The sequence below is a fragment of the Odontesthes bonariensis genome, chromosome 4 (genome assembly GCF_027942865.1).
Source record: "Odontesthes bonariensis isolate fOdoBon6 chromosome 4, fOdoBon6.hap1, whole genome shotgun sequence".
In the NCBI taxonomy this organism is placed as follows: Eukaryota; Metazoa; Chordata; class Actinopteri; order Atheriniformes; family Atherinopsidae; genus Odontesthes; species Odontesthes bonariensis.
Window position 1 is genome coordinate 17987372 of NC_134509.1, and position 18691 is coordinate 18006062.

At 45.2% G+C, this 18691-nt stretch overlaps 1 protein-coding gene across 1 annotated transcript in view; it reads left to right on the forward strand.

Moving 5' to 3' along the window:
- Positions 1–4511: 4511 nt before the first annotated feature.
- LOC142378146 (sialoadhesin-like) overlaps positions 4512–18691 on the forward strand; it is a 30876-nt gene continuing 16696 nt past the window's right edge. Inside the window, exons 1-9 of the mRNA XM_075462374.1 lie at positions 4512–4575; positions 5318–5674; positions 5770–5997; positions 6264–6527; positions 7401–7661; positions 7766–8029; positions 13290–13550; positions 13655–13915; positions 18553–18634. Coding sequence (XP_075318489.1) covers positions 4521–4575; positions 5318–5674; positions 5770–5997; positions 6264–6527; positions 7401–7661; positions 7766–8029; positions 13290–13550; positions 13655–13915; positions 18553–18634 — 2033 coding nt within the window. The 5' untranslated portion in view covers positions 4512–4520. The remainder of the gene's footprint in view (positions 4576–5317; positions 5675–5769; positions 5998–6263; positions 6528–7400; positions 7662–7765; positions 8030–13289; positions 13551–13654; positions 13916–18552; positions 18635–18691) is intronic.

Here is an 18691-nt window from a genome sequence, read left to right on the forward strand (position 1 = left end):
AGCAGGCTAGCTTCACAGAATAAATCTCCATGGTAACTTACGTCTGAACATATCCCACTTCCCTCTATCCCACTTTTGTGCAACTGGATCACGGATAAGTTGATCCAGGATAGCCAACATATCCCGGCTTAATCCCTTATCCTACTTTTGTGCAACGGGCCCCGGGTTGACGAAATTAACACTGCAACAGTGTTGTTGAAGCAACTGAAATGCATCCAGAGGGGTTCAGAGAACTCTTGCAGGATGGCTCCATGTAAAACATGACAACTGTATCTGCAGCAGACTTCAGTGTCCTGCAGCAGCTGGACTTTATAGGTCTGGCGGTGGGTAGGGTAACCCCTAACCCTAACAGGATTTTCTTGACTCAATATCTTCTTCAGGAAAAATGTAAAGATTATTCTGCTCCGGAGACAAATATTAACTATAGACCTTCCCAGAACTATTCTCCAGGCCCAGTTACATAAAGGTCAGACAGATCTTCAGTTCTACACCAAACTCCGTGGCAGCTATCGAGTGACGGAGGGAGACACTGAGAACATTCTCACAGACCTAACCCTTCTGAACATTGTTTCTTCACACCTTCATTCGAAGATGATGTGCATGGCCGCACGCAGGGCCCAAAAAATACTGAGGTCATGAGTCAGAACTTCTAGGCGGGTTCGGGGGCACAGCATATCATCTCTGGCAAGGCGAGTCAAATCACCCTAGCAATTAACTTAGGCTCAGTGCCGCAACGCAAATCATCAGGCTCGTTCAGGGTCACATGGATTTAAGACCACATCTTTTCCAGGGACGTCCATGCATTGTTCAAGCAGACCATGTGTCACGGATCACAGCTATCTGTGAGATGCAGCTCCACACTACTGTTACTTCTACATATCCCATCGACGACCAGGTGGATTATGGGGTGTTTATTACAGCTCTTTTTCTGCAACACAGCATACAGCACCGCAGTGGTGGGTGAAAGTTAGCGTCACAGTCTCGGGACAATCAACAACACCTGACGCAAGGGAAAACATTTAAGCTCGTTTAGCAACATTAACAACTCTGTAAACATACTTTTTAGTCTAATAACTCCCAGTAAGCGCTCAAAACAGTTAGCAAAGGTCACAGTGAGTACATGACACAGTAAATTCTAAAGTATAAACATCTGCAACGTAATATGAAATAATTAATTATCCCGGACCACATAGGGACGTCTTACAAAAGTAATATTATATAAAGTCCTCTTTTCTCTGTGCTGTACCCAAGCCAACCACTACGCCAATAGATTGCGGTGTTGCACCTCTTTTTCTAAATTTAATAGGCACAAATCTACTCTGTTACAGATGTGTTGCCATTTCAACATCATGTATTTAGATGTGTCAGAAATCTTAAAAAACCTTAAGGGCGGTGCGGAGCTTTTGAAAATTTGAGGTAAAAATGGGGCATTCTGAGGCTTTTTGATGGACCATTATGGTGACTCATGAAGTAAGGGCAAGTTACCACAGAAAATGATTTATTATTATTATTTTGAAAATTAACCGGATATTTTATTTTGTTTCTGCACACGACTTCCTGTCCCGCACGATCTGCTCTGTGCCGTGTTGCTGCGTTGTGCTCCGGCATCCGGCAGAAATATATAACAGGTTCAACATCCAACATTGAGAAATAAACGTTTCATTTTCAACTGAAGACGTCGCTGACATATCAATCGCAAAATGAATGTTGATTCAACCGGTGGAAATTGATTGACGAGCGGTACTGACGGAGTTAACCAAACTTAAACTTTGGTTCTATGTTTCCTTGCTATCTGAGCAGTAACCTGGGCTGCAATAAAAATATTTCCACATGAAAATGCATTTTTTTTCTCCCATTCATCTACCTCTTAAGCTGCTCTCCACCTACACTTTTAGCTTGATGTGCTCCTCTTCCAGAGACTGGTGTGACTGACTGTGTGGTAGTTACCAGAGTGGCGTCAAAAGAGCTTAGCAACACTCCCATAGACTTTTAGAGAAAGAAAGGAATGCGGAAGTCACCTGGGTCACGGAGCCGCCGATAGTTCCGGAGACACCATCGAATGCAGTTGTTTCTGAAGTATTTTCTCCGGTACGTTGATGAAATTACAACATTTTTGGGCATTGTGAGGCATTAGCTGACTGGTCTTTAACTAATCAAGTAAGTTTTAGTTAATTAATCGTATTAACCAGCTAGTTGTAGTTTAGCTGCAAGCAAGACGGGTTTAAACGGGTCTCAAGACATTTGCCTATTACTGTCTATTTCAGCTTTTCAAAATATTCATTTAATTTTGAAATTGTATAATGTTTGTATAACTTTCATAAAAATAAATAAACTATTATCAAACTATTAATTTCAGCCTGAATGTAAAATGTTCCGCTTCTAATAAGTTTATTTAATTTTCTTCTGATTACACAAGTTAATTCCTTCAAAGAAACACCTATTGCCATCTTTTTATTTCAGCATGACTTTGCAGCTGTGATCATGAATTTATTCATTTCTCTGTTGTTGTTGTCAGGGAGGTCAGCAGATGTGGTGGTCGCTGCTGTCATGGATCAACCTTCATTAGGACTTCAGCACATTTCTACAATGTCGAAACCCTTGAATTTGATCAAATACAGTTCATTGTTGAAGATTAATCTACCCAACAGTATAAATAGCAGTAAAATAACTTCTTTATTAAGGCTTGTTTTACATTTTCCATGATGACATTTTATAATAAAATGTTTGGTTGAAATCTGTTTGTTTTTGCGCAATTAACACAATTGTGTTGTCATTTAATAACAGAAAATGTTTGATTTAGATTAATATTTTAATCAATTCATTAATATTTTACAATAGTTTTCTGACTTGAAGCACAAACATAAACAGGGTTACAGATGCATGTATTCAGTTCACATGAGAAATATAGAATAATTACGTCTTCTACAGAAAATAAGAATTCATCCCGGCTCATCAGTCAACGCATCTACAGCCACACATTTCCCTCCAAGTAATTTAAAGCTTCTTTAAAATGATTTATTCAGCTCAGCTTTGCCATTCAGCTCATTTTCCATCTGACACCAGAGAGAACAGACAGACTGAATGACATCTTCTACAGATGGAGTGTTTGGGACAACAGGAGTAGATCCTGGGAAACAGACGGTAATATCATGCTCTGTTGAAAGATGTAGATCTGAAAGTAAGCTGGGCCACTGGCATGATGAAGTTTAAAGGAGGACGAGGTTAGCTGTCCCCTCTACCATTAAAACGGTGATAAATGTGTCTCTACTGCTCCAAAATAGAAAAATGTTGATAAAATACATAGTCAGTGTAGTAATCAATGCACATTATTGGTCAATATTTACAAAAAATTGCGTTATGAATCTTAGGCTACGGCTACACGAAAACGAAACGAGGTTTTTTTTGAAAACGGGTTCGAAAATTCTTGCGACCACACGGAAACGCGCTGCTGTCCAGACGAAAACGATGAAACGAGGCAGTACACACGCCACTGTGTCACGCCACACTGTGAGACAATAGAGAAGTGTTAAAATTGGCTCCCAGCGTCAACGTGTGACTGACGCAAAAACGTTTTAGCTGTAACAATGGAAACGAAACGAGGCCGTTTTCAAACTTTCCCACTCTGGAACCCGTTTTCAAAAACTATCGTTTTGGGGTAGTGGGAACGCCGGCTCCGTGTGGCCGCGACAGTGAAACGATAAGAAAAAGTATCGTTTACAGTGAAAAACGTTTCCGTGTAGCCGCAGCCTTAAAGTTGTTGTTTTTGGGCTCCGTTCCGCTAAAACCCGTTCAAACTGACTGACAGCGCTGTGACGTTGGAACCAGGTTGGAACTATTGGGGCGTGACCGGCTTGTTCAAAGAGTGTCGTAACTCTCATTTTATAAGGCTCTGGTAGTTACCATAGCGACATTGCGTGTTGTTGATGCACTTGTGCCCAGATTCTCGAGTGCTCTACTCTTGGCTCTTCAAGTGTAAAATCACCTTACGGTTTTGTGGGAGACCAAGATCATCGTCCTGCAGTCAGTTTTGCGTGTAATTTATTTTGAGTTCATATTCCACAATTTATGCAAAAAAAAAAAAAAATAAATACAGAGGACACGGCCTCGATGTCCTCAATGGTGGTTATGGTCTTGATGATGTTAAACTGTAATATGATCTGGATGTGATTCAGTGAATGCATTGGACACCTCTTTCCAAAGTCTTCCTGATGCACAGAGAGCTGCTGTACAGCTACACGTAGTCAGTTATTGTTAAATGTTGTCAGATAATTCTCACTTCATACTAATTAAAGGAAAGAGGAAGGAAATATAACTTCACGGCTCTCCTTCTGCCTTCAGCTCACTGCAGACACACAGGGAGCTTATCTGTACAGACGTCTCAGTCTATCGTGAGTTCAAATGTTTATTCTTCATCATCCGTGCACATCTTGTTACATGATTGTTGCTCATTACAAACATCACTGAGCTGCTGACATGTTTTATTGTGTGTGAGGAGTCCTAGACAGACGAGAGGAGCAGCCATGAGTTTAACTGCAGCGCTGAGTGGATTTCTTGTCGTCCTTCTCTCGGTGTCAGGTACCGTATGTCTACATTTACCTTCACTGGAATCAGAGAGACCAACGTGGGCCAACATGGAGTCTGTAAACTGGGGCTGAACCTCACTTTATGATATGATATGTTGAAATGGACGGATCAGAGCTGCGTGAAGAGGAACTTCATTAAAATGCTGGATGTTTTTATCCAAGTTAAACAGTGATTTTACTTTGATGGATTCTTCATAACTGAACAAACTTTAGTGTTGTTAAACAGTCATTTCTGCCTGCAGCTTTATGAGCTGATTCAGACTCTGAAGCTGAGACTCTCTGTTCCTGATGGTGGAGATCATGATGTTTCCATGCTCTGTGCAGATAACACAAGACAGTTTAGTTTTTACTCTACAATAGATGCTGTCAAGTGTTTCCTGTAAACTTTATGCTTTACATTTATCTGACTCTCACATTTAACTCAGCAACAAGTCGAAGGCAGAGAGAACAAACGGGCTACAATAAGCAGAAAGAGTGTGATAATAAAGCTCTTCCTCTTTCTCTGCTCAGTAAACTGAATCAGAGTTCTCTGGTTCACCACTTCTCTGTTCCTTCACTGCATCCTGACACTCTATGATCTCCTCCCTCAGAGCAGATTGAGACTGACTGTGGAGAGCATGTGTTCATCTTCCAGTCTTCATCACACTGACCATGTGGAGCTGAGGGACCACTTTGTGTTTGGTTCCTGAGGCTGTTCGTTCTGACTGTGGGCTCTGATGTGCTCTGTGTTACAGCGGTTCAGGGTCAGAGTGACTGGAGTGTGACTTACAGTCGTACATCGATCTGTGCTGTGAAAGGATCAACAGTGGAAATCAGCTGCACCTACACCCATCCAGACAGAAAAAATGATAAAGTTATTGAAGTTATAGAAAGATTCTGGTTCAGGGAAGGTGATGATAAAGCTCCTGTGGATCTGATGACAGACTCGGACTACACAGGTCGTGTTCAGTATTTCTTTACAGGGAATGTCTGGTCTCTGAGAATCAAAGACCTGAGAGAGAGCGACTCAGCTCAGTACAAGTTCAGATTCATAACAAACCAACAAGGAGGACGTTTTACTGGTTCACCTGGAGTCTTTTTGTCTGTCTCAGGTAACATTTTCTCTGAATCATCATTTGGCTCCAGATGCTTTTTGCATGTATGTAAGAACATAAATGACATTTCTGTTGTTTCTTCATGTGTTCAGCTCTCCAGGTGCAGGTGATCAGATCATCAGAGTACAAACGGGGTTATTACTGGGCAGAACTGAAATGTCACAGCAGTCGTCTGTCTGATCATCGTTCCTATGTCTGGACCAAGAATGAGCAGATAACTCTGAGAGGAACATCTTCTACTATTTCAACCTCATTTTATCCTGCAGACAGAGTTTCCTGTGCTGTAAAAGGATACAAGGAGTGTCCCTCTCCATCAGTGTGTGAGTTCACTCAACAGTCTTCCACCAACTTTTCACCATCTAGATGAGCCTTTAACATATTGTACTGCAGCCTAACTAGTAGTTACACAGTTGCTGATTTAAGAAGAGACAGTTTTATTCAGAACTGGGTGTCAAACATGTCTGGATGTTCAGGAGATTCAAACCACCAATGACACAGAAAACCACCTTTAAGGTTTCAGATGCTTCCACAGACATAAAAATCTCACGTTATTAGATGTTAAATGTGTTCATGTTTTCTCCTGCAGATGCTCCAAAGCTTCCCTCTGTGTCAGTGAGTCCCTCTGCTGAGATAGAGGAGGGCAGTTCAGTGACTCTGACCTGCAGCACTGATGCTAACCCAGCAGCTCAATACACCTGGTACAAGGAGAAGAATAATATTAAACTTCTCAATAAAGACTCACAGCTCTTCTTCAGCTCCATCCAGTCCTCTGACTCTGGACAGTATTACTGTTTAGCTGCAAACCAGCTGGGGCGGAAGTGGTCAGGATACAGACGTATTGATGTGAAATGTGAGTAAAAGAAATGAGATTCATGAACATGTTTCCTTCAGCTCTGTCTGTTTAACACTGACATTCTGCTGCTGGACTTCACTGAGCAGCTGAAAGAGGAAGTTTTATTCCCAGTTGGCTCCCAGAGATAAATTCAGGAGATTCAAACCATCAGAGATCCTGAAAACCACCTCAAAGTTACACATGACTGAACAAACATGAGCACACATTAATCCAACCTGTGTCTCCTAGAAATGATGTTTCTATACTGCTGATTTAATGAGTCAAACACATTTAGAAGCCTCATGTGGCAACATTCAGTGGATGGTAGGAAGGTCAACGTCTTTGTTCCCCTCACAGTTATATTACAGAACAAACACCACAAACCATCAAATGATCTCTGTGACAGTAAATCTGAAGAAGAATGTTCACAAAAGAAAACATCAAACACACATTGATCTCTTAGTTTGGACTCACCAGGACTGTAATATCAATAACTGTATTGATCCAGCTCTGAATATCAATAATCAGTCAGACCATCGCTGCAGACTTTCAGACACATTTCAGACATGTTTGTGTGATATAATCTGACTGTGGTTACCTTCACAGATGTGGAGAAACGTTTAGTCCAGATGTGGCAGCAGCTGCAGTCAGTTTGATGAATTATGGAGACAGAAGTTTATCTTTAAAGGATTTGATTTCTGCTCTTCTTCACTGCTCATTTAGCTCAGACTTACTCATGTTAAAGACACACTGTGGACTTTTGCAGCTCTCTGTGCATCAGGAAGAGACTGGAAAGGGGGGTCCCATGCATTCACTAAATAACATCCAGATCATATTACAGTTTAACAAACACATCATCTTCTAATGAACATTTCATGTTTTCTCCTGCAGATGCTCCAAAGCTTCCCTCTGTGTCAGTGAGTCCCTCTGCTGAGATAAAGGAGGGCAGTTCAGTGACTCTGACCTGCAGCAGTGATGCTAACCCAACAGCTAAATACACCTGGTACAAGGAGGATCAAACACTGCATCATGAAGCAGGAGGAAGTTACCGTTTCACCTCCATCAGCTCTGAGGATAAAGGGATCTACTACTGCAAGTGTGAGAATCAGCATGGATGGATCAACTCTTCATCTCTCTTCTTAAATGTTCAGTGTAAGTCACATGAGGCTGTTTTGTTTTATGAAACAAAAGTCCTCCAATAATTTAGAATATTTCTAATAATTTCAGCGATGTGTTTCTGCATACATGTTCTCCAGATGCTCCAAAGCTTCCCTCTGTGTCAGTGAGTCCCTCTGCTGAGATAGAGGAGGGCAGTTCAGTGACTCTGACCTGCAGCAGTGATGCTAACCCAGCAGCTCAATACACCTGGTACAAGGAGAAGAATAATATTAAACTTCTCAATAAAGACTCACAGCTCTTCTTCAGCTCCATCCAGTCCTCTGACTCTGGACAGTATTACTGTTCAGCTGCAAACCAGCTGGGGTGGAAGCAGTCAGGATACAGACGTATTGATGTGAAATGTGAGTAAAAGAAATGAGATTCATGAACATGTTTCCTTCAGCTCTGTCTGTTTAACACTGACATTCTGCTGCTGGACTTCACTGAGCAGCTGAAAGAGGAAGTTTTATTCCCAGTTGGCTCCCAGAGATAAATTCAGGAGATTCAAACCATCAGAGATCCTGAAAACCACCTCAAAGTTACACATGACTGAACAAACATGAGCACACATTAATCCAACCTGTGTCTCCTAGAATTATGTTTCTATGCTGCTGATTTAATGAGTCAAACACATTTAGAAGCATCATGTGGCAACATTCAGTGGATGGTAGGAAGGTCAACGTCTTTGTTCCCCTCACAGTTAAATTACAGAACAAACACCACAAACCATTAAATGATCTCTGTGACAGTATATCTGAAGAAGAATGTTCACAAAAGAAAACATCAAACACACATTGATCTCTTAGTTTGGACTCACCAGGACTGTAATATCAATAACTCGGGTCGGGAATGAGATCCTTCCCCAAGTGGAGGAGTTCAAGTATCTCGGGGTCTTGTTCACGAGTGAGGGACGAATGGAACAGGAGATTGACAGACGGATCGGTGCGGCGTCTGCAGTGATGCGGGCTCTGCACCGGCCCGTCGTGGTGAAGAAGGAGCTGAGCCAGAAGGCGAAGCTCTCGATTTACCGGTCAATCTATGTTCCTACCCTCACCTATGGTCACGAGCTGTGGGTAGTGACCGAAAGAACGAGATCGCGAATACAAGCGGCCGAAATGAGTTTCCTCCGCAGGGTGTCTGGGCTCTCCCTTAGAGATAGGGTGAGAAGCTCGGTCATCCGGGAGGGGCTCGGAGTAGAACCGCTGCTCCTCCGCATCGAGAGGAGTCAGATGAGGTGGCTCGGGCATCTGGTGAGAATGCCTCCTGGACGCCTCCCCGGTGAGGTGTTCCGGGCCCGTCCCACTGGGAGGAGGCCCCGGGGAAGACCCAGGACACGTTGGAGAGACTATGTCTCTCGGCTGGCCTGGGAACGCCTCGGGGTCCCCCCAGAAGAGCTGGAGGAAGTGGCCGGGGACAGGGACGTCTGGGTCTCTTTGCTCAAGCTGCTGCCCCCGCGACCCGATCCCCGGACCAGCGGAAGATAATGGATGGATGGATGGATGTATTGATCCAGCTCTGAATATAAAAAATCAGTCAGACCATCGCTGCAGACTTTCAGACACATTTCAGACATGTTTGTGTGATCCCTGCAGAGGAAGCGCATTTTCGACCGTTTGTATCCGCAATCTCGTTCTTTCGGTCACTACCCACAGCTCGTGGGTGAGGGTAGGAACGTAGATTCGACGACGCTAGCAGAACCACATCATCCGCAAAAAGCTGAGACCCGATTCTGAGGTTGCCAAAACGCCCTGGCTGCACCTAGAAATTCTGTCCATAAAAAGATTATGAACAGAATCGTTGACAAAGGGCAGCCCTGAGGGAGTCCAACCCTCACCGGTAACACATCCGACTTACTGCCGGTAATACGGACCAAACTCTGACACCGGTAATCCAGAGACCGAACAGCCCCTATCTAGGGGTCCGGCACTCCATACTCCCGGAGCACCCCCCCACAGGACTTCCCGAGGGACACGGTCGAACGACCACTCTGATTCAGATGGGGGGGGGGGCCGTTCCTACCAATCACCCCCCTCCAGGTCTCACTGTCATTGCCCACGTGAGCATTGAAGTCCCCCAGCAGGACGAGGGAGTCTCCTGCAGGAGCACTCTCCAGTGCCTCCTCCAGGGACTCCAAAAAGTGTGGGTACTCTGAACTGCTGTTTGGTGCATAAGCACAAACAACAGTCAGGAACCGTCCCCCCACCCGAAGGCGGAGGGAGGCTACCCTCTCGTCAACCGGGGTAAACCCCAATGTGCAGGCACACAGCCGGGGGGCAATGAGTATGCCCACACTCGCTCTGCGCCTCTCACCACTGGCAGCTCCAGAGTGAAAGAGAGTCCAACCCTTCTCAAGGAGACTGGTTCCGGAGCCCAAGCCGTGCTATTGAGAATGAGGAGTTGTCGTCATAGTACAGAGCCCCGCCCCTATCCGCCATGTTGGCAGAATGCTAGCGAGAAAACGCCATTCTCTCCGTTCGTTTACAGTGTACGCGTGTGTTTTTAAATCAGTAAGTTTAAACAGTGCGGAATTGCAAGAACATGCCTGGAAATCACTGCTGTGTGAAGAACTGTTCCAGTACCTCACATAATACGTTTGGGAAACATAGGAACAACGAAAAACATTTTTTTCGGTTTCCTAAATGGATGCAGCATCAGGGAGAGCAGGCGTCTGACCTGACGAGGAGACGCCGGGTTGCCTGGCTGGCTGGACCTTACTTTCGATTGCACCCCTCCGTCGATGAGAGTGTGTTCTCTACATTTTCACTTGGGTACGTTCTCTAAAAATCTCTTTATGTTGTTGTCTCTTAAAGCTACAAAGTTACTTTATGTTGTTGCAAACCCTGAAGTGCACCTGACGTTGCTGCCTAGCTAGCTAACTAGCGAACTGTTGCCTCTTCGAAAATGCTCAATTTGCAAACTGTTGCCTCTTCGAAAATTAATGTTAACTACCCCCTAATGTGGCTAATGTGTTAATGTGTACCCCTTCAGCCCTTTTGTCATACCATGAGCAGCGTTACCCTCTCAGTCTGTATCTTTATTTTGCATGTGTTCTGTGATGGGTTTGCCATTGATTGCATAGGTTTTTTTCATAAACTATTTATTCTGTTGTAGGTAAGCCATCATATGAGATGTTGGAGAACCACGCTGACTGGACAAATTCAGCTTTTTACATTCAACTGTACCTGTGCACATGCTGCTCAAATGTGAGGGTGAAAACCTAATGCCTTTAGATAAGATTGTCACTGTTTGCTGTGCCTTAACGAACATGTGCAAAAGTGTTGTTTGAGTTCATTCCTCATTGTTCATTACTTTTTAATTTGTTTGAAATAAATGTTTGAGTGCCTTGTTCATTACCTTTTAATTTGTTTGAAATAAATGCTTGAAACAACTTGATATGGCTTAACAATGTTTATTAACAGAACAGGAAAAAAGAATAAGGGCGCAAGGTGCAGAATGCAATATACCTCTAGGAAAAGTTAACAGTGCAAAAGAACATGTGTGCATTCAGAATAAAAAGTATAAAAATTTCCAGCATGTAAACATCGACAACAAGCAATAATAAAATAATACTGTTACTAGTGCAAAAGAACAAAGAAACACTATTAAGCACAAGAAGAGCAAAACCATGGCGTGTCAGCGGAGGGTCTGTCCACAAGCCCCACACAACTGAAGTGATACCACTGGACTGGTAAGTGGAGGCTCAGAGTCTCCGTGAATGCAGGACCTGTAAAATAAATAAAGTGAAATAAACTAAACAGTAAAAAGCATTTATTTCAAGTTACAGTCTACACTTTAGACACATTGATAATGGCTGTAATCTAACCAGGACATGTACACCTTGCATTCAAAATGTTAATGGCTTAAATCTAACCAGGAATGTACGCCTTGCAATCACACATAAGTACCCTAGCCAACCCAGAACTGGTTTGTTCACTTTGCAGCCCCCAACACAATAACCTGCTACAGTATGTGTCGTTGGGCTAAAATCAAATGACAACTAAATACCTAAACATAAGCTTTAGCATACATCAAAACATTGGAAACGTTTGTGTACATTGAACATCTCGTTAATCTAGTGTTTACAAAACAAGTCGCAGTTAATTACGTTGTCATTTTGGTCAAGAAGTGTCTAAATGCAATGTAATTACAACACACTAAAATGCATGACAAGAACCTTACCTTTGCCAGTACAACGCTGTTATCATCACCAGAGCCACCTGGAGGCTTGTAGATGGCCAAGTCCTGCACCCAGCCACAGCAGAAAGTCTCGTACAATTCCAAAGATTTGTGACTTTTAAACTCCTGCATAGTGTAGTAACTTACACCAAACACAAGATAATTGACTATGTCCATATATGTGCACGGAGGTAACTGGTCCAGGTCTTTGTGCCATTCTGCTGCAGGGAGCTCGTAAGGATCAATATTTTGGATGCTGGACAGTTTCTCCAAATACCGCTGCTTTGCGCTTGTAATAAGCTTGTCCCTGCAAGGTCCCTTTTCTTTCGCCTCATCTCTCTCCATTGCTTTGCTTTCTTTCTTTCTTTTGTATTCGTCTCTGCCCTGCCGAAATGACAAATGCGGGAGGATATCCGTTAAGTTAATGGCGTTGCCCCTGGCAACCAATAGATTCTTCTGCCAACATGGCCGATCGGCCGACCGGAGTCACGTGAGTTCTCATTCTCAATAGGCGCATTCCATCTGTAGGACCCTTTGGCAGTTCCTATAACCTTTTCAGGAACGGGGACGTTTTTTCCCGTATTCGGACATACAGGAACTCGGGACCATCGCCCTCAGTTCCTGTAACCATTTAGCTCCTTCTCCGAGGCTGGGTCTGTTCTGGGTTCTATAGGAACACATCTGACGGAGGTGTTTGGTGGTCGGTAGCTACGCCGCTTGTCATGTTGTGACGGCTGAAATGTTTCCTCATAGGACACGGACACAACCTGCGGGTGTTTAATAAGTTAAACTTACACGTCGCCTCCTTTGTCTGCGGCGCTCTGCTCTCCTTCCTTCATGAAACCAAGAAGTATCGCCTGCGCTCGATCCTGCCTCTCTCCGTGTGCTCTTCCAGCCTCGACGTTAGACGCCGATGTGATCGTCCATGATTAATATCACCATCATGCAGACCATGAACACGGTGGCCTCCCCGCTCTCCATATTAGCTTCTTGGTGGTGTTTTTTTCTTCTCTCCTTACTTTTCGCGGGTTTTGTTTTGTTCTGTTTTGTTGTTGAATGTGGCGCTAAAGTAACACGTCGCTGTCGCAGACGGCTGCGCCGCATCAGTCTCTATTAGGGTCCCGACTCATGTGCGAATGCAAAATGAAACAGTTCCCCTGGGGAAGGGCAGTTATTAGAACAGAATTCCAGGTGGACCGTTCCTAGAACTGCGTTCTTAGAACTGCTCTGTCCGAATGCGGCTTATATCTAGCTGGAACCGCTCAGCCTCGTACACCAGCTCAGGCTCCTTCCCCAACAGAGAGGTGACGTTCCACGTCTCAAGAGCCAGCTTCAGTAGCCGAGGATCAGACCGCCAAGGTCTCCACCTCCGGCTGCCACCCAACTCACATTGCACCCGAACAAACACATCATCTTCTAATGAACATTTCATGTTTTCTCCTGCAGATGCTCCAAAGCTTCCCTCTGTGTCAGTGAGTCCCTCTGCTGAGATAGAGGAGGGCAGTTCAGTGACTCTGACCTGCAGCAGTGATGCTGACCCAGCAGCTCAATACACCTGGTACAAGGAGGATCAAACACTGCATCAAGGAGCAGGAGGAAGCTACCGTTTCCCCTCCATCAGCTCTGAGGATAAAGGGAACTACTACTGCAAGTGTGAGAATCAGTATGGATGGATCAACTCTTCATCTCTCTTCTTAAATGTTCAGTGTAAGTCACATGAGGCTGTTTTGTTTTATGAAACAAAAGTCCTCCAATAATTTAGAATATTTCTAATAATTTCAGTGATGTGTTTCTGCATACATGTTCTACAGATGCTCCAAAGCTTCCCTCTGTGTCAGTGAGTCCCTCTGCTGAGATAGAGGAGGGCAGTTCAGTGACTCTGACCTGCAGCAGTGATGCTAACCCAGCAGCTCAATACACCTGGTACAAGGAGGAGGAAGAGTCCCCAAAAGCTTCAGGACAGAACTTCACCATCGCTGACGTCAGACTTGAACACAGTGGAAATTATTCCTGTGAAGCTCAGAACACAAGAGGAAGTCAGAACTCCACAGTTCTTCTGACGGTTGTTCCAGGTGATCTTTTATATTCAGTTAATATTTCATGTGGTTTTAATGACTGATTGGCTGTGATGAGGTCATGTGACTCGGGTCGTTTTATTTCACAGTACCTAGAAGGTGCATGACCTCCTTCCAGATAATCTTCTTATAAAGTTCACATTCTACCAAAACTGTAAATATTCTGTAAATAACTATAATTTCATCATGTTTGATTTTCATATCTGAAAATCTGTGATGCTGCTTTTCTGTAAAAACATCTATTTTTTATCCAGAAGAATCACTTCAACATTTGATCCTCCTGAAGCTTCATCCATTTTCTTTTCCCAGTTAAACTGAAGTTGTTTTTAAATATCTAATTTGAAGAACTGAGGGTTGAACAGACTGTAAACTCTCCTGAGGTAAATGTGTGATCTGTAACCTTCAGCTGCTTATATAATATTAATTTGGCTTTTTACTGAATTATCCAAGATATGAATCCACAATGAAAATAATCAGCCACATCCCAATAGTGAGAAATAAGATTTTATAATTACAGCAGGTAATGAAATATATTGTCTGATGGTTTGTGTTCCAGATTATTTTAATGTAGTCTTTGCATGTGGTCCTGTAACACTCAGTCAAGTTAAGGTTCCTCCAATGGACACGAGAACATTACATTACATTACATTACGGTCATTTTGCAGACGCTTTTATCCAAAGCGACTTACAATAAGTGTGTTCCACATCGGTAGGCAAAAGAACTTCAGGTCACAAGAAATCATAAGTGCATTTCCTTCCAAAACCAAACAGCTAAGAGCATAACTAGTGCCAGAGTAAATGCGATAAGTTAGGTACCTAGACAAATGGGAAGACAATTTAGAAAACAAAGACAATTTAGGAAACAAATAAGTGCGTAAGGAGCTAGGACGAAACAGGTGATGTCCTAAGAGGGCGGATCAGGGTAGTGTTTCTGTGAAGAGGTGGGTTTTCAGCCTGCGGCGAAAGATGGGCAGCGACTCAGCTGTCCTGACATCAGTCGGGAAATCGTTCCACCATCGGGGTGCCAGAACAGAGAAAAGCCGTGACCGTGTCGATCGTGCTCAGGGACCGCTGAGTGACGGGGCAGCCAGGCGCCTGGAGAGCGAAGTGGTCGGGCGGGGGTGTAGGGCTTGACCATAGCCTGGAGGTATGAAGGAGCTGTTCCTTCCACTGCCCTGTAGGCGAGCACCAGAGTCTTAAACTGGATGCGAGCAGCTACGGGGAGCCAGTGTAGAGAGCGGAGAAGGGGAGTGGTGTGGGAGAACTTGGGGAGGTTGAACACCAGACGAGCAGCAGCTTTCTGAACAAGCTCCAGAGGTCTGATGGCAGAAGCCGGGGCGCCAGCAAGGAGGGAGTTGCAGTAGTCCAGGCGGGAGATGACAAGAGCCTGGATGAGCTCCTGTGCTGCCTTGTCGGTGAGGAAGGGGCGAATCCTCCGGATGTTGTAGAGGAGGAATCGGCAGGAACTGGTCACTGATGCGATGTTTGGCGAGAACGACAGTTGGTCGTCCAGGGTCACACCCAGATTCCTCGCGGTCCGAGTTGACGTCACCACGGAGTCATCCATGGTGATGGCCAGATCTCGGAATGGGCAGCCGTTCCCCGAGAGAAACACCAGCTCAGTCTTGTCCAGGTTGAGCTTAAGGTGGTGCATCGACATCCACCCTGAGATGTCTGCCAGGCACGCAGCAATGTGTGCTTCCACTTGGGTGTCAGAAGGGGGAAAAGACAGAATCAGCTGGGTGTCGTCTGCATAGCAGTGGTAGGAAAAGTTATGGGAGTGGATGACAGAACCAAGAGATGATGTGTAGAGGAAGAAAAGAAGAGGACCCAAGACCGAACGTTGGGGAACCCCAGTGGTGAGCCTACGTGGCTTCGACACAGATCCTCTCAGTGTGACCTGGTAGAAGCGATCTGTCAGGTAGGATGAGAACATAGAGAGTGCAGAGCCAGAAACCCCCATTCCCTCCAGGGTAGAGAGAAGGATGTCGTGGTTCACTGTGTCAAATGCTGCAGACAGGTCCAGGGTTAGGGTTAGGGTCCAGGAGAATCAGGACAGAGGAGAGAGAGTTAGCTCGAGCAGTTTGGAGTGATTCAGTTACTGCTAGAAGGGCCGTCTCAGTTGAGTGGCCCACCTTGAACCCGGACTGGTGGGGGTCCAAGAGGTTGTTCTGGTGGAGGTAAGAGGACAGTTGTTTAGCACGTTCAAGAGTTTTGTTAAGAAAGGGTAGAAGGAATACCGGTCTGTGGGTCAAGAGCTCTCTGAAGGGTCAAGAGCTGGTTTCTTTAGAAGAGGAGTGACTCTGGCAGTCCTGAAAGCAGAAGGAAAAGAGCCTGATGTCAAAGACGTGTTAATGAGGTGGGTCAGGTAAGGAAGAAGATCAGGGGCAGCAGAATGAAGGAGAGGGGAAGGGAATGGGTCAAGGGAACATGTGGTGGGGCAGCTGGATGTTACAAGGTGAAGGACCTGATTTGCAGAGAGGGGAGAGAAGTGGGGCAGAGAGGGAGGTGAGGGAGAAGGTGGTAGGGAGGGAGGAGTGGGAGAGCGACAAGTGTGGGTGGTGTGGACAGCTGGGGGTTGAGGGAAGGAAGATCAGATATCGTTAACCTTCTTGTCAAAGAAGTCGGCGAAATCGTCAGGGAGGAGGAGGGAAGAGGGGTTTGGGGTTGGAGGAGGGCCGAGAAAGTTTGAAAGAGTTTTTTGGGGTTGGAAGCAGAAGTTTGAATTTTGTTACAGAAGAAGGCAGTTTTTGCAGCAGAGAGAGAGGAGGAAAAAGTGGAAAGCAAGGACTGGAAGGCAAGAAGGTCCTCAGGGTTTTTACTTTTCCTCCATTTGCGCTCAGCCACCATCAAGCTCCACCTCTCAGTACGCACTTAGTCCGACAGCCAAGGGGCAGGTGGAGCTGAGCGTGCAGGCCTGGAGGCGCTAGAACAGTGCCTGGTGAAGATAAGGTCCAGTATGTAACATAAATAGTTTGTTTGATAGACCCTTAAATACGACTCTTTCTGGTGTCCTGTAAAGTACCGCCCCTACAAGCCGCAGGAGGGAAATACGACTTCTTTAAGTGTTTCCACATCAGAGCAGACGTTGTTCTCTTTCATTTAAAAAGCTACAAAGTCCTCATAAGAAGGAAGGAGGGTGGTTGGATGTAGCAGCGGCACAGACTGCTTTCAATCATGCACCTCTATGTGAGGTGAGATCAAGACCAACATACGACAACTCTTTCCTCTTCTCTGACTTCCATTCAGTCTATAATATAGCATCATATTACATCATCCATCCATTTGAACCTTTTTTTTTTATATATATATTTTTTGGGGCTTTTTTATGCCTTTAATGGATAGACAGTTGGAGAGAGACAGGAAACAGGGGGCAGAGAGATGGTGAAGACATGCAGCAAAGGGCCATCCGGTGCGGGACTCGAACCGGGGCCAGCTGCAGCGAGGACTGTAGCCTCTGTACATGGGGCGGCTGCTTAACCCACTACGCCACCGCCCGCCCGCCCCCATCCATCTGAACCTTAACTGGGTCCGGACAGTCTAAGCAGAGATCCCCAGACCTCCCTCTGCCCAGCCTCCTCCTCCAGCTCTTTCTGGGGGATACCGAGTTGTTCCCAGGCCAACCGAGGGATACAGTCTCTCCAGCAGCTCCTGAGTCAAACTCCTCCCGGTAGAACATGTCCGAAACACCTCAGTAGGCAGGCGTCCTGACCAGATACCTGAACCACATCAACTGGCTCTTTTCGATGCAGAGGAGCAGCAGCTCCACTCTGGGCCCCTCCTGGATGACCCAGCTCCTAAGGGTGAGCCCAGCGACCCTTTGGAGGGTCATGACCATCATGACCATCGGTCAGGGTTGGAATGTAGATCGAATGGTGAATTGACAGCTTCACCTTCTCTCTTCACCACAACAGACCGGTCCAACACCAGCAGTACTGCAGATGCTGCCCCACTCCACCTGCCAATCTGCCGCTCCTTTATACCCCCACTCGTGAACAAGACTCTAAGATACTTAAAATCCCCCACTTCAGGCAGTGACTCATCCCCAGCCTGAAGTGGGCAGAAGATTTGGGCCAACAAACTGTCATTAGGAGCATAAACGCAAGCAACAGTCAGCCCTTTCCCCGACCCAAAGGTGCAGGCAGACCACCCTTTCATCCACCAGGGAAAACTCCAACATTTGAGCCCACAAACGGGGAGCTGCAGGTCAGCCAACCCCCGCTTCCACCTTTCACCCAGGGCAGCTCCAGAGTGGATAGAAGTCCAGCCTCTGTCCAGTAGATTGGTTCCAGATAATAACACAACATTATTTCACTGAAACACTTTTATTGTTTCCTGGTTGGCTTCAGGCAGTAACATGACTGTGTTAGGGTCAGAAAACAATCATATTTAGGGCTAAAATACATTCTTTTTACCAGGCGTTCATCAGCATCATCAACACCATTTTTCTCATGCTGTTGCTCTCACGACCACTAGAGGTCTCCTGTTCTTTGAACATAATTATAGATAGATAGATAGATAAATAGATCAATCTATCAGGGGTTGTGTTTCTTGTTTTGTGGGTCCAATGAGGACAAACCTGCTGTCAAACTCGATGACGTGTCAGAGCCTGATTCTGATCCATGTTTGTTCAGGAGCAGTAAAATCTACAGCTGCTGCAGTAACTGCTGCTGTTCTGCTGCCTCTCGTCTTCCTCTCTGCCTGTCTGTGGATCCGGTGAGCAGCTCTGTTACATTATTGTTCATTAAACTCATTCAGTCATGTTCAGAGTTC